General features: G+C 38.6%; 1 protein-coding gene across 2 annotated transcripts in view; it reads left to right on the top strand.

Moving 5' to 3' along the window:
- Positions 1-8,372, top strand: part of yap1 (Yes1 associated transcriptional regulator) — a 103,740-nt gene extending 95,368 nt beyond the window's left edge. For both annotated transcript variants that reach the window (XM_061972175.1, XM_061972174.1), the window contains one exon: positions 2,924-8,372. In XM_061972175.1, coding sequence (XP_061828159.1) covers positions 2,924-3,159 — 236 coding nt within the window. In that variant the 3' untranslated portion in view covers positions 3,160-8,372. The remainder of the gene's footprint in view (positions 1-2,923) is intronic.
- The last annotated feature ends 5,105 nt before the right edge of the window (positions 8,373-13,477 follow it).

Here is a 13,477-nt window from a genome sequence, read left to right as displayed (position 1 = left end):
TTCTTCTGTCGACTACTCCTACCACATTTTTTAATTCCAGCGTCAAAACATTCCTCTTAATCAGGAAAAATTCCCGGTTTTCCAGAAATTCCGTAACACCATTTCATAAAATTTCCACATTTTTCGACCGATTCAAACCATTCCACCTTCAACGCATTCCACTCATCCTGGAAAGTCAAATGATAATTTTTCAAGTTAAAAAAAATTCCAGGAATTCCGAGAATTACCGTTTTTTTCAAACCCTATTTTCACCCTTTTTTTCCTGGCGACTACTCCTTCCACATTTTTCAACCCACTTCAACCGTCCACCTTCAAAACATTCCTCTTAATCAGGAAAAATTCCCGGTTTTCCCATTTTTCGACCGATTCAAACCATTCCACCTTCAACATATTCCACTCGGTACATTTTTTCAAGTTAAAAAAAATTCCCAAGAATTCCCAGAGCTCCCGTTTTTTTCAAACCCTATTTTCACCCTTTCTTCTGTCGACTACTCCTACCACATTTTTTAATTCCAGCGTCAAAACATTCCTCTTAATCAGGAAAAATTCCCGGTTTTCCAGAAATTCCGTAACACCATTTCATAAAATTTCCACATTTTTCGACCGATTCAAACCATTCCACCTTCAACGCATTCCACTCAACCTGGAAAGTCAAATGATAATTTTTCAAGTTAAAAAAAATTCCAGGAATTCCGAGAATTACCGTTTTTTTCAAACCCTATTTTCACCCTTTTTTTCCTGGCGACTACTCCTTCCACATTTTTCAACCCACTTCAACCGTCCACCTTCAAAACATTCCTCTTAATCAGGAAAAATTCCCGGTTTTCCCATTTTTCGACCGATTCAAACCATTCCACCTTCAACATATTCCACTCGGTACATTTTTTCAAGTTAAAAAAAATTCCCAAGAATTCCCAGAGCTCCCGTTTTTTTCAAACCCTATTTTCACCCTTTCTTCTGTCGACTACTCCTACCACATTTTTTAATTCCAGCGTCAAAACATTCCTCTTAATCAGGAAAAATTCCCGGTTTTCCAGAAATTCCGTAACACCATTTCATAAAATTTCCACATTTTTCGACCGATTCAAACCATTCCACCTTCAACGCATTCCACTCAACCTGGAAAGTCAAATGATAATTTTTCAAGTTAAAAAAAATTCCAGGAATTCCGAGAATTACCGTTTTTTTCAAACCCTATTTTCACCCTTTTTTTCCTGGCGACTACTCCTTCCACATTTTTCAACCCACTTCAACCGTCCACCTTCAAAACATTCCTCTTAATCAGGAAAAATTCCCGGTTTTCCCATTTTTCGACCGATTCAAACCATTCCACCTTCAACATATTCCACTCGGTACATTTTTTCAAGTTAAAAAAATTTCCCAAGAATTCCCAGAGCTCCCGTTTTTTTCAAATTTTATTTTCACCCTTTCTTCTGTCGACTACTCCTACCACATTTTTTAATTCCAGCGTCAAAACATTCCTCTTAATCAGGAAAAATTCCCGGTTTTCCAGAAATTCCGTAACACCATTTCATCAAATTTCCACATTTTTCAGGGATTCCGAGAATCCCTGTTTTTTTCAAACCCTATTTTCACCCTTTTTTTCTGTTGACTACTCCTTCCACATTAGTCAACCCACTTCAACCGTTCCACCGTCAAAACATTCCTCTTAATCAGGACAAAAAACAAAGTTATTTTTTGAACTGGAAAAATTCCCGGATTTCCCCAAATTCCAGGAATTCCTTAATACCATTTTGTCAAATTTCCACATTTTTCGACCGATTCAAACCATTCCACCTTCAACACATTCCACTCATCCTGGAAAATCAAATGATAATTTTTCAAGTTGAAAAAAATTCCAGGAATTCCCGTTTTTTTCCAAACCCTATTTTCACCCTTTCTTCTGTCGACTATTCCTTCCACATGTTTTAATTCCAGCGTCAAAACATTCCTCTTAATCAGGAAAAATTCCCGGTTTTCCAGAAATTCCATAATACCATTTCATAAAATGTCCACATTTTTATACCGATTCAAACCATTCCACCTTCAACACATTCCACTCACCTTGGAAATTCAAATGATGATTTTTCAAGTTGAAAAATATTCCAGGGATTCCGAGAATTCCCGTTTTTTTAAAACCCTATTTTCACCCTTTTTTTCTGTTGACTACTCCTTCCACATTAGTCAACCCACTTCAACCGTTCCACCGTCAAAACATTCCTCTTAATCAGGACAAAAAACAAAGTTGTTTTTTGAACTGGAAAAATTCCCGGTTTTCCCCAAATTCCAGGAATTCCTTAATACCATTTCATCAAATTTCCACATTTTTCGACCGATTCAAACCATTCCACCTTCAACACATTCCACTCATCCTGGAAATTCAAATGATAATTTTTCAAGTTGAAAAAAATTCCAGGAATTCCCGTTTTTTTCCAAACCCTATTTTCACCCTTTCTTCTGTCGACTACTCCTTCCACATGTTTTAATTCCAGCGTCAAAACATTCCTCTTAATCAGGAAAAATTCCCGGTTTTCCAGAAATTCCATAATACCATTTCTCCATTCCAAATGTTACTACTTCAAAAATTCCAACATCGACCATTCATTCAGAACATTCCAGTTTTGTAAGCAACTTGCTTCACTGGAGACGAGGGCCAGTGATTTAGACGCGGCTTCGCACTGTGGAGGGACGTTAGCGAGGATGCTACATTGCGTTAAGGGGACAGTTGCTGGCTTGTCAAACTAGCGGGACACAATTGTATTGTCGTAAGGCAGAGATAAAAAGATGGCGTCCGACACATTAGACATGCTAAATAGCTGTGATGATGTCTAATTAGCTGATGAATATTCATGACTTTGCCAATAAGGGGAGGGGCAGTCAGACAGGAAGTGGATTTGTTTCCTTAACGCCACCTTGTCGCCAGGTGACCCCCTGCCCACCTCCATGGCGTCGCAGCCCAGCCGCTTCCCCGACTACCTGGACGCCATCCCGGGCACGGACGTGGACCTGGGCACCCTGGAGGGCGAGAGCATGGCGGTGGAGGGGGAGGAGCTTATGCCCAGCCTGCAGGAGGCGCTCAGCTCGGACATCCTCAACGACATGGAGTCCGTGCTGGCGGCCACCAAGATCGACAAGGAGAGCTTCCTGACGTGGTTATAGAGGCCCCGCCTCCTCCCCTCCCCCCCCGCCCCTCCCCCGCCAGCGTGTGAAGGATTCGTGCTCGCTTTGAGCGGACGCTTCAGCTCCGTGGTTCTCCTTCCTTCCTTCCTGTCGTCTGCGTCTCCAAGGCTGGCCCGTGAGCAGACAATAACCAAGCAAAGCGTTCTCGGAGGTTTTCACACGCCGCCGCCGCCGCCCCTCCCCCCTCCCCCGCCATGGCGTGTGCGTGCCGTGTCGCCGCCGTCTTCTTCTCTTGCAGGACAGCTTTACTCGCCAGACATGATGTATTGGAGGACCGTACGGATTTGGAGCGGCAGTATAAGGAAGGCCCCGGCGAGGACGCGTGTGATTGGTCGAGAGGGTCCTGGGGTTTGGAGGGGGCGGGGCCACCACGCCGCTGCTTGGCTGTGCCAGCAAGTCTAAGTTAAACTTTTTTTGTCAGGCCTTTTTTTGAAGAACATGCGAGCGACGCGAACAAGCCACGCCTTCTCTTGCTCATCTCCTCCAATCAAAATGTCTTTTTCATTTATGAACACATTTTAATGGGTTTTTTTTTTAGGGATTTGTTAGCTTCTTGTATTATTCTTTTAGATGTATGATCTTTTCCTTCTGGCATCAACAGACCAACAACACAAACTCTCCCGACTATAGAGTGCGCCGCGATATAAGCCACACCCACTACATTTTTGAAGAAAAAACATAGGAACCGCACCGGACTATAAGCCGCAGGTATAAACGTTACGGAATTACTTATTTACACAGAAATATTCCTTTACATACCTTAATTGTTTGCAAACAGGGCAGTAAAATGGCCGATCAAACAAAACACAAATCAAGGTCATGGACCCACTAGCTGCGCGAGCTAGCTCTCCAATCAGCTAAACAGACTCAGTAACTCCACGCTGACGTTTTGGTGAATTTACTGAGGAATTTGTGAAAGTGAAACTATGCAAAAAGTTAATAATACTAACACAGACACTCGTAAACCTGTTAGCATACTAGCTAATGCTAACGATGCTAGCTCGGTTACATTACGATAGCATGCATGAAAACACTCCTACAGACATCACACATGGGACGCTTTAGTAAGTAAGAATAGTTTTAGTTATATTGTAAAACTTATAAAGCTTGCTTTGGAGTAACGAATGAAGAATTTACACGAGTAGAAACGTTATAGACCAAGCAAAAATTTAAAATCAATAATAGTAAGTAAATAATTTGATCGCTGCGCAAGCTAGCTCTCCAATCAGCTAAACAGACTCAATAACTCCACGCTGACGTTTTGCTGAATTTACTGAGGAATTTGTGAAAGTGAAACAATACAAAAACAATGTAAGTTAAGAATACTAACACAGACTCTTGTAAACCTGTTAGCATTTTAGCTAATGCTAACGACGCTAGCTTGGTTACATTACGATAGCAGGTACAAATATGCATGAAAACACTCCTACAGAAATCACACATAGGGCGCTTTAGTAAGTAAAAATAGTTGTAGTTATATTGTAAAACTTACACACGTTGCTTGGAGTGATGAATGAAGAATCATTACAAGTAGAAACGTTATGGATGACTAGAAAACCAAACAAAAAAATGAAATCAAGAATAGTAAGCAAATATAAAATACCTTAATTGTTTCCAAACAGTGTCTGTAAAACGGCTGATCAAACAAAACACAAGTCGAGGTCATGGACCCACTAGCTGCGCAAGCTAGCTCTCCAGTCAGCTAAACAGACTCAATAACTTTAGTTGACGTTTTGGTGAATTTACTGAGGAATTTGAGAAAGTGAAACAATACAAAAAGAATGTAAGTTAATACTAACACAGACACTTGTAAACCTGTTAGCTAATGCTAACGACGCTAGCTTGGTTACATTACGATAGCATGCATGAAAACACTCCTACAGACATCACACATGGGACGCTTTAGTAAGTTAGAATAGTTTTAGTTATATTGTAACACTTATAAAGCTTGCTTGGAGTAACGAATGAAGAATTTACACGAGTAGAAACGTTATGGACGACTAGAAGACCAAACAAAAATTTAAAATCAATAATAGTAAGTAAATAATTTGATCGCTGCGCAAGCTAGCTCTCCAATCAGCTAAACAGACTCAATAACTCCACGTTGACGTTTTGGTGAATTTACTAAGGAATTTGTGAAAGTGAAACTATACAAAAAGTTAATAATACTAACACAGACACTTGTAAACCTGTTAGCATTTTAGCTAATGCTAACGACGCTAGCTTGGTTACATTACGATAGCAGGTACAAATATGCATGAAAACACTCCTACAGACATCACACATGGGACGCTTTATAGTAAGTAAAAATTGTTTTAGTTATATTGTAAAACTTACACATGTTACTTGGAGTGATGAATGAAGAATCATTACAAGTAGAAACGTTATGGATGACTAGAAGACCACACAGAAAAATGAAATCAAGAATAGTAAGCAAATATAAAATACCTTAATTGTTTCCAAACAGTGTCTGTAACACGGCAGTAAAACGGCTGATCAAACAAAACACAAGTCGAGGTCATGGACCCACTAGCTGCGCGAGCTAGCTCTCCAATCAGCTAAACAGACTCAATAACTTTAGTTGACGTTTTGGTGAATTTACTGAGGAATTTGTGAAAGTGAAACAATACAAAAAGAATGTAAGTTAATAATACTAACACAGACACTTGTAAACCTATTACCTAATGCTAACGACGCTAGCTTGGTTACATTACGATAGCATGAAAACACTCCTACAGACATCACACATGGGACGCTTTATAGTGAGTAAGAATTGTTTTAGTTATATTGTAAAACTTACAAACGTTGCTTGGAGTGATGAATGAAGAATCTCGACGTGTAGAAACGTAGACGACTAAAAAACCAAACAAAAATATAAAATCAATAATAGTAAGCAAATAATTCGATCGCTGCGCAAGCTAGCTCTCATCAGCTAAACAGACTCAATAACTTTAGTTGACGTTTTGGTGAATTTACTGAGGAATTTGTGAAAGTGAAACAATACTAAAAGAATGTAAGTTAATAATACTAACACAGACACTTGTAAACATGTTAGCATGTTAGCTAACCATTACATTACTATAGCAAGTACAAATATGCATGAAAACACTCCTACAGACATCACACATGGGACACTTTACTAAGTAAGAATTGTTTTAGTTATATTGTAAAACTTACACATGTTGCTTGAAGTGATGAATGAAGAATCATTACCAGTAGAAACGTTAAAGATCAAACAAAAATATGAAATCAAGAATAGTAAGCAAATACAACATACCTCAATTGTTCCCAAACGCAGTAGTAAAACGGCTGATCAAACAAAACACAAGTCAAGGTAATGGACCCACACGTGGGACGGTTTAGTCAGTAAGAATAGTTTTAGTTATATTGTAAAACTTACACACGTTGCTTGGAGTGATGAATGAAGAATCATTTACGAGTAGGAACGCTATGGACGGCTAGAAGACTGAACGGCACTTCTACTTCTGGCTCGGCGCTTTAAAAAGCAGGAACCACTGGTTGGCATTAGCTAACAACGTAGAAATGTAAAATTTACAAATGTTGCTTGGAGTCAGGAATGGAGAATCTTTAAGAGTGGAACGTTATGGACGACTCGAAGACCAAACAAAAATATGAAATCAAGAATAGTAAGCAAATATTACATACCTTAATTGTTCCCAAACAGTGTCTGTAACACGGCAGTAAAACGGCTGATCAAACAAAACACAAGTCATGGTCATGGGCCCACAAGCTGCACATGCTAGCTCTCCAATCAACTAAACAGAATAGTTGTAGTTATATTGTAAAACTTACAAACGTTGCTCGGAGTAATGGATGAAGAATCATTAAAAGTAAAAACGCTATGGACGGCTGGAAGACCGAACGGCACCCGCAGTGAGCGAACTCGTCCAGGAGATGGCGCCGTAGCACAAACAATAACACCTTTTCTTTGATTGTGTTTATAAAAATAACTATTTGCCATATGGCTGCCAGAACTCATAAAAAGTAGCGGCTTACAGTCCGGAATCTACGGCATTAATATACAAACCCCGTTTCCATATGAGTTGGGAAATTGTGTTAGATGTAAATATCATTTTCAAGCCATATTCAGTTGAATATGCTACAAAGACAACATATTTGATGTTCAAACTCATAAACTTTATTTATTTTTTTTGCAAATAATCATTAACTTAGAATTTCATGGCTGCAACACGTGACAAAGTAGTTGGGAAAGGGCATGTTCACCACTGTGTTACATGGCCTTTCCTTTTAACAACACTCAGTAAAGGTTTGGGAACTGAGGAGACACATTTTTGAAGCTTCTCAGGTGGAATTCTTTCCCATTCTTGCTTGATGTACAGCTTAAGTTGTTCAACAGTCCGGGGGTCTCCCTTCTGCTATTTTAGGCTTCATAATGCGCCACACATTTTCAATGTCTGGACTACAGGCAGGCCAGTCTAGTACCCGCACTCTTTTACTATGAAGCCACGTTGATGTAACACGTGGCTTGGCATTGTCTTGCTGAAATAAGCAGGGGCGTCCATGGTAACGTTGCTTGGGTTGCTCCAAAAGCTGTATGTACCTTTCAGCATTAATGGTGCCTTCACAGATGTGTAAGTTACCCATGTCTTGGCCACTAATACACCCCCATACCATCACACATGCTGCCTTTTACACTTTCACACTAGAACAATCCGGATGGTTCTTTTCCTCTTTGGTCACGACGTCCACAGTTTCCAAAAACAATTTGAAATGTGGACTCGTCAGACCACAGAACACTTTTCCACTTTGCATCAGTCCATCTTAGATGAGCTCAGACGGCGTTTCTGGGTGTTGTTGATAAACGGTCTTCGCCTTGCATAGGAGAGTTTTAACTTGCACTTACAGATGTAGCGACCAACTGTAGTTACTGGCAGTGGGTTTCTGAAGTGTTCCTGAGCCCATGTGGTGATATCCTTTACACACTGATGTGGCTTGTTGATGCAGTACAGCCTGAGGGATGGAAGGTCACGGGCTTAGCTGCTTACGTGCAGTGATTTCTCCACATTCTCTCAACCCTTTGATGATATTACGGAGCGTAGATGGTGAAATCCCTAAACTCCTTGCTATAGCTGGTTGAGAAAGGTTTTTCTTAAACTGTTCAAAAATTTGCTCAGGCATTTGTTGACAAAGTGGTGACCCTCGCCCCATCCTTGTTTGTGAATGACTGAGTATTTCATGGAAGCTGCTTTTATACCCAATCATGGCACCCACCTGTTCCCAATTTGCCTGCTCACCTGTGGGATGTTCCAAATAAGTGTTTGATGAGCATTCCTCAACTTTATCAGTATTTATTGCCACCTTTCCCAACTTCTTTGTCACGTGTTGCTGCCATCAAATTCTAAAGTTAATGATTATTTGTAAAAAAAAAACATCAAATATGTTGTTTTTGTAGCATATTCAACTGAATATGGCTTGAAAATGATTTGCAAATCATTGTATTCTGTTTATATTTACGTCTAACACAATTTCCCAACTCATATGGAAACGGGGTTTGTAAGACCCGACTAATAATTAATATAAGACCTGACTAATAATTATGATAAGACCTGACTAATATTCCTGAGCTGGAACCAAAAAGGATGTGTTTGAGAGGTTTGTGGCGAGCACAGAAGCAGAGCCAACAAAGCTCGGAATTTTACTTCCTTTTTTGTGACGACGACTGAAGAAACCGTGGCTTGTTGTCTCATCACCACTTCCTGTGGCGGACTCCAAAGATCTCCCTGGACTCGTGGTCCACTCGGACGGTCCGGGAGGGAAGGTTAGCCAACAAAGTATAAGCTAGCCAGGAACAAAATGGCTACGGGAGCTTCTTTCTTTTTTTTAGGCCTTGGAACTTTTTTTTCTCATCTTTTTTTTTTGGACCATGTTTACACCACAGCGCCCCCTGGTGGTGGGAGGAGGCTTTGGTCAGGCGAGTAACATTTGAGGTATGTGGTGTGGTCTTTGAGGAGCGTGCTGGGAGAAGAAGGCGACTAGAAGAAGGTACGCCATTAAAAGGCTGATTTGAGGCTTATTTAGCTGTTATGGTAGCCCTAGAACTAATCACAGCCCTTTTGTATTTAGTTGTTTTCCTAAATGCACGTGAGATGAATTCATACCCAGTGATTCATTTTGGGTTTTTTTTTTATAGATATGTGCATGTGTTGTAGAAGATCTGTTACATGATATAAATATATATATATCCCTTCATATCAAACACTTTGAAATTGGCTTGAAATAAAGTATATACTTTGTGGTAAAACCTCCACTCTTTGGTCACGCGCTCGTCTTTATTTCTATTCATTGTGGATTTTTAACCCTTTGGCGGCACATTCCACATATTTTTGCCTTCAATTAAAGTAGGCTGACCATATTGTGAAACCCCCAAAAAGAGGACACATATACAGGTAAAAGCCAGTAAATTAGAATATTTTGAAAAACTTGATTTATTTCAGTAATTGCATTCAAAAGGTGTAACTTGTACATTATATTTATTCATTGCACACAGACTGATGCATTCAAATGTTTATTTCATTTAATTTTGATGATTTGAAGTGGCAACAAATGAAAATCCAAAATTCCGTGTGTCACAAAATTAGAATATTACTTAAGGCTAATACAAAAAAGGGATTTTTAGAAATGTTGGCCAACTGAAAAGTATGAAAATGAAAAATATGAGCATGTACAATACTCAATACTTGGTTGGAGCTCCTTTTGCCTCAATTACTGCGTTAATGCGGCGTGGCATGGAGTCCATGAGTTTCTGGCACTGCTCAGGTGTTATGAGAGCCCAGGTTGCTCTGATAGTGGCCTTCAACTCTTCTGCGTTTTTGGGTCTGGCATTCTGCATCTTCCTTTTCACAATACCCCACAGATTTTCTATGGGGCTAAGGTCAGGGGAGTTGGCGGGCCAATTTAGAACAGAAATACCATGGTCCGTAAACCAGGCACGGGTAGATTTTGCGCTGTGTGCAGGCGCCAAGTCCTGTTGGAACTTGAAATCTCCATCTCCATAGAGCAGGTCAGCAGCAGGAAGCATGAAGTGCTCTAAAACTTGCTGGTAGACGGCTGCGTTGACCCTGGATCTCAGGAAACAGAGTGGACCGACACCAGCAGATGACATGGCACCCCAAACCATCACTGATGGTGGAAACTTTACACTAGACTTCAGGCAACGTGGATCCTGTGCCTCTCCTGTCTTCCTCCAGACTCTGGGACCTCGATTTCCAAAGGAAATGCAAAATTTGCATGGTTGGGTGATGGTTTGGGGTGCCATGTCATCTGCTGGTGTCGGTCCACTCTGTTTCCTGAGATCCAGGGTCAACGCAGCCGTCTACCAGCAAGTTTTAGAGCACTTCATGCTTCCTGCTGCTGACCTGCTCTATGGAGATGGAGATTTCAAGTTCCAACAGGACTTGGCGCCTGCACACAGCGCAAAATCTACCCGTGCCTGGTTTACGGACCATGGTATTTCTGTTCTAAATTGGCCCGCCAACTCCCCTGACCTTAGCCCCATAGAAAATCTGTGGGGTATTGTGAAAAGGAAGATGCAGAATGCCAGACCCAAAAACGCAGAAGAGTTGAAGGCCACTATCAGAGCAACCTGGGCTCTCACAACACCTGAGCAGTGCCAGAAACTCATCGACTCCATGCCACGCCGCATTAACGCAGTAATTGAGGCAAAAGGAGCGCCAACCAAGTATTGAGTATTGTACATGCTCATATTTTTCATTTTCATACTTTTCAGTTGGCCAACATTTCTAAAAATCCCTTTTTTGTATTAGCCTTAAGTAATATTCTAATTTTGTGACACACGGAATTTTGGATTTTCATTTGTTGCCACTTCAAATCATCAAAATTAAATGAAATAAACATTTGAATGCATCAGTCTGTGTGCAATGAATAAATATCATGTACAAGTTACACCTTTTGAATGCAATTACTGAAATAAATCAAGTTTTTCAAAATATTCTAATTTACTGGCTTTTACCTGTATATATATATATATATATATATATATATATATATATATATATATATATATATATATATATATATATATATATATAAGAAATACTTGACTTTCAGTGAATTCTAGCTATATATATATATATATATATATATATATATATATATATATATATAAAATAAATACTTGAATTTCAGTGTTCATTTACAAACTACAATTCACAAACACTTTAGAGTTAGGCTCCACCATCAGAATGTGTACTTAAACTTATAAAGATCACATGGATATTATTCAGTGAGTTGATTCACCAAAACTAACCTGTTATACAGGAGGAAAAAGCACACAGGACGTTTTAAATTGTTCACAGACTGGTCGCGCTCATCAGAATGACAAGACACTTCCGGTCTGCAGGTGATAGCATTCAATTGGGAAGAAACGCCCTACTGCCCCCTACTGACCAATGTGAATACTGATAAATGTGTAATGACAGCTCCGAAAACGAATTCAAACCACAAAATAAAATAAATAAATCAACACAAAAATGTGACACATTATGGGTGGGTCACATATGCATGTACAGTAGATGGCAGTATTGTCCTGTTTAAAAGTGTCACAACATTGCTGTTTACGGCAGACCAACTGCTTTACGGTAGACACTGTTGTTGTGTGTTGTCAACACGTCACTCAGGTCCGCCTGAATTTCGGGAGGTTTTCGGGAGAAAATTTGTCCCGGGAGGTTTTCGGGAGAGGCGCTGAATTTCAGGAGTCTCCCGGAAAATCCGGGAGGGTTGTCAAGTATGATTTAAATACAGCATTTTTTCTCCTCTGTTGACAGCAGTGTTGGCGCTAGGAATTTTCAAAACGGGGTCCCAGGGACCCCATCAAGTCATAAAAATGGGGTCCCACAGTAAATGTTTGGGGGCCCACTTTTTTGTAAGTGTTTTGAAAAAAAAAAAAGATAAACATATGCATGATCTTGTTGTATGTCACATTCTATATTGTGTTTTGGAAAAAGGTTGTCATAAACGTTACTTTATTCATTAAAAAAATAAAAAGGTATACATATGTAAATAAATTCAGTTATAAACATTCATTCACTTTCTTCTTTCCTTCATGGATCTAAACCAGGGGTGCTCATTACGTTTGCCGACAATGTATTTCTTGTAAAGTGTATACAAAGGAGTACGGAAGCTGGACAAATAAGATGCCAAAAACCAACCACTTTCATGTGGTATTGGACAGAAAGGAGGACTTTTTTTCTCCTCCATTCGAAAATGCGGACGTTATCAGCGCCACTGTCTGATTACAATCAATGCAAGTCATCACAATTAGGTAATACACCAACTTATATTCTTGTCTTCATGAAAGAAAGGAATCTATATGTGTTAAACATGCTTGTATTATCTTTAAACACCTTTAAGTTGTTAACAATATTAACTATATGTGTTAAACATGCTTGCATTATCATTAAACACCTTTAACGTGTTAACAATATGAACTATATGTGTTAAACATGCTTGCATTATCTTTAAACACCTTTAACTTGTTAACAATATTAACTATATGTATTAAACATACTTGTATTATCATTAAACAGCTTTAATGTATTAACAATATTAACTATATGTGTTAAACATGCTTGCATTATCATTAAACACCTTTAACTTGTTAACAATATTAACTATATGTGTTAAACATGCTTGCATTATCTTTAAACACCTTTAACTTGTTAACAATATTAACTATATGTATTAAACATGCTTGCATTATCTTTAAACACCTTTAACTTGTTAACAATATTAACTATATGTATTAAACATTCTTGTATTATCATTAAACACCTTTAATGTATTAACAATATTAACTATATGTGTTAAACATGCTTGCATTATCATTAAACACCTTTAACTTGTTAACAATATGAACTATATGTGTTAAACATGCTTGCATTATCTTTAAACACCTTTAACTTGTTAACAATATTAACTATATGTATTAAACATACTTGTATTATCATTAAACACCTTTAATGTATTAACAATATTAATTATATGTGTTAAACATGCTTGCATTATCATTAAACACCTTTAACTTGTTAACAATATTAACTATATGTGTTAAACATGCTTGTATTATCTTTAAACACCTTTAACTTGTTAACAATATTAACTATATGTGTTAAACATGCTTGCATTATCTTTAAACACCTTTAACTTGTTAACAATATTAACTATATGTATTAAACATACTTGTATTATCATTAAACACCTTTAATGTATTAACAATATTAATTATATGTGTTAAACA

Source organism: Nerophis lumbriciformis, linkage group LG17, assembly GCF_033978685.3.
Source record: "Nerophis lumbriciformis linkage group LG17, RoL_Nlum_v2.1, whole genome shotgun sequence".
Taxonomy (NCBI): Eukaryota; Metazoa; Chordata; class Actinopteri; order Syngnathiformes; family Syngnathidae; genus Nerophis; species Nerophis lumbriciformis.
Note: the sequence above shows the minus strand (reverse complement) of the source record. Positions and strands in the feature narration are given on the sequence as shown.